Below are 3,225 nucleotides of genomic sequence, written 5' to 3'. Positions count from 1 at the left end.
TATATATATATTGTTACTGTTGTGGAAATTCACAGAACACCATTCAGGTTCCTATAGATAGCCCTTTCCCCTAGTCTAACGGGTATTTAAATATTCCTACGCTGTGGTTTGTTATCAATAGTCAGGTTTCCTTTTCTTTTGTTCACACCACCAACGACTGCAAACACGCCAGCATCGTTTCACCTTCACCTCGCTCTGCCCGATGCCATTATCTACATCCCACCGACCATGAATGTGGGTGGGAGTCAGATCGGGACTCCACCCAGGATGGGAGGAGTGTGCCCCTTGCCCAATCCAGGATCGTATCACCGCCTCAGATCGGGACTCCGCCCAGGATGGGAGGCGTGGGCCTCCTTGGCCAATCAAGGACTTCACCACCTCAGACCAAGAACGGAGGGGGCGGAGACGTTTTTTCCTCCCCTTCCCCTCCCCCAAAACAGGCGAATAAATATGCAGCCGCAGTGTTGCATTAACGGAGAGAAAGGAAGGATTGTATCTCAGTGCACGGCCATGGTGAGAGAGAAATGAAGGAGAGAGAAAGGAAGGATCGCATCTCGGTGAACGGCCGTGGTGAGAGAGAAAGGAAGGAGAGAGAAAGGAAGGATCACATCTCGGTGCACAGCCGTGGTGAGAGAGAAAGGAAGGATCGCATCTCAGTGCACGGCCGTGGTGATAATCTAGGCGATCGTCGCTTTTCATCCTGGTTGGCTTGGTCGTAGTCGGGGAGGTCTGGAGCCTTCTCCTCTTGGGGATCGCCATCGTGGTCGTCGTCGAGGTGGAGGTCCGAGATAGGTCCTGGACTTCAGCTCATCTGTCTCTCCGAGCTGAAGTCCGTATTAAAGGCGATAGCCACCATTTCTGTCTGGGTGTGCGTGTGTCTGTTTGTGGCGCCCGTCTAACAAGTAGAAAACTCTTAAGTGCTTTGTATCCTGTACATACTTGCATTGCCTGGTATTCGGTTTAGTTCTGCTCTTTGTGTTCCCTAGTTCCCCATTATTATTGCAAAATGAAACCCCAATTGTTAAATGTACTCAGCTCGTCATGTCATTTCCATCATTGGCTGAGCATGTCGTGCGTGTGAGGGATTGGTTGGCCATTGCCAGGGTCACAAGATAATCGGGCCGGCGGAATTCGGCGATACCACGGCTCGGCTACGCACACGGAACGGGCCCGCTTAAGCGGCTCGCTTCCGTACGAGTTCCGCCAAGGGTGACGTACGCGGTAGCTGGATCACGTGGGTACTTAGGTAAGTTGAAGTTGGCAATTAACCCTACCCCACGTGATCTCCCCATTGGCGTATTTCGGTCCAAAATAACCAAGACCCGTCAACCCGGACTTTTCCGGGCCGGCGATCTGACATTTATTAAGAATTTATTAAGATCTGACATTCATTAAGAATTAAACACATTTCAGATGAAAATAACGAAATCCTTCACACGGTAGTCTGACGTCATCGGTGTCCTTTTGATGTTTCCAGCACCCACTCCGGGTCTGCAAAGTCGGCGATTCGAACCCCGCTCGAGTGGGACCAAAAACTAAACTTTGTCCGTGTTGCTTCCTTGCTTGACGCTCAGAATGAAAAAGGATAGAGCACAGAAAAAAAAAAACCCATCTCAGGTTATCAATGCGAGCGCAGGCTTTGATGGGAACAATCTCATTCCGTGAAAATCGCAAACTGCGCCGACGCACCACGGCGTGATGACGTGTGACGTGATGACGTGCACGCCGGTCACGTGGACAGGCGTGTGAGGAAATTGTCGAAAAGTTCTCGCATTCCGATCATGAAAGTGTCAGTCGAATGGATTGAAAAAGGACAAGACAGCGACAAAGACCAATGGTGAGTATTTATAATTGCTAAACTCTTCATAACATGTTGCCTTCAACTGACCAGACGGGTTTTACATGAAACCCACGGAGGAAAATGAATCGCGTGTTGTTTTCAATACCATCTGATTGTTTGTGGGTTTACGGATGAATATAAATGAACGAGTTCTTCAGTTATTAAACGTAACGTGTGTTTTTATAAATTATAACTGGGTTTAACTGCTTTCCTCAGGGCCAAACGGTGCAAGGCACTGTGTGTGGGCCCCGTCGTCATAGCAACCACTCTTTCTGATCCCCAACATCGTGATTGCTTTTTCATTTTCAGTTTGAATAATTTGTTTTTCAATCTTGGTTTAAATATTTTGCTATTTTATCACCTTTATAATATTCATCATTCAGTTCACACTAATAGAAGGTTCGGATAAAGAGAATATTACGGGGAAATAAGATTTTATTTTAAGATGCCGGTATTTTAGAAGTTGCTGATAAATCTTTTTTGACATGAAGGGTGATGGAGAGTAATTGGGCACAGCTAGCTGATAAAGGGGAAAAGACAGCCAACGTAATGTAAAATGGGGGGGTGTGTGGGGGTTCCACTTTGCCTCGAGTAGTGTCAGGTGCCCCCCCCCCCCACCGCCCCCTTCGTATCTGAAGCCTCAGCTCGAGTAGTATAGGGTGCACTCCTTCCGTATCTGAAGAACATGTGGATCACTAACAGTGCAGAAGTAGCTGTCTGGGCAGTAAGCACACTCTGAGATCGCAAGCGGTGCAGCCTGGTTTCAAGAGGCCCCAAGAAGCGCAAACAATGATGGCTGTCCTCAGTCGAGGCAAGAATTCGTAAATTCATTCTTCGAGATGCTGGCGATAAATGGCCAAAACTTCACAAAGGACACCGTGGGATCTTTGACATCCACCGACTAATGCGAGCACACGCGACGCCCAGTTTTAGGTCCATCTGACGGAAGGCACACACATTGGTTCCTTCCTTGTACTGCCTGTGAAACACTTGGATGACAGTTCAGAGCTGAACTGAGATTGAAACCCAGGCTAGGTGGCGGTATAGAGGCGAGTGTACGTACCTCCAGGCCATCCTGCCAGCCGTGGGCTCAAAGAGTGCTCATGTGGAACAGCTTGCCAGAAATCATCAATGTTAAAAAAAAATTATCAAACGGGTTTGGAAGAGTCTCGCAAAAGGGAGGGGGTAGTGTTGCAGTCCTCGGAACCACATGCACACAACAGATAGGTGTCCCAAGACAGTTATTCCATTAATATACGTGTAGATAGTTCCCTCCCTTTTGTTTAGTGGGATGACAGGGAGTGCGTTGCAATGGTCTAATAGTTGGGGTTATTAAATCATTTTCCCCTCCATTTCATTCCCACTCTCCTTTTCTTTTCTGAGGC

At 47.9% G+C, this 3,225-nt stretch overlaps 1 protein-coding gene across 1 annotated transcript in view; it reads left to right on the top strand.

Annotated features, from left to right (window-relative positions):
• The first annotated feature begins 1,705 nt into the window (after window positions 1-1,705).
• Window positions 1,706-3,225, top strand: part of IFT122 (intraflagellar transport 122) — a 252,835-nt gene continuing 251,315 nt past the window's right edge. Inside the window, exon 1 of the mRNA XM_085899537.1 lies at window positions 1,706-1,837. Coding sequence (XP_085755663.1) covers window positions 1,835-1,837 — 3 coding nt within the window. The 5' untranslated portion in view covers window positions 1,706-1,834. The remainder of the gene's footprint in view (window positions 1,838-3,225) is intronic.

This window comes from Eptatretus burgeri, chromosome 10 (assembly GCF_056783735.1).
Source record: "Eptatretus burgeri isolate ZD-2024b chromosome 10, Ebu_testis_v1, whole genome shotgun sequence".
In the NCBI taxonomy this organism is placed as follows: domain Eukaryota; kingdom Metazoa; phylum Chordata; class Myxini; order Myxiniformes; family Myxinidae; genus Eptatretus; species Eptatretus burgeri.
The sequence above is the reverse complement of the archived record's forward strand: the minus strand, read 5'-3'. Positions and strand labels throughout refer to the sequence as shown.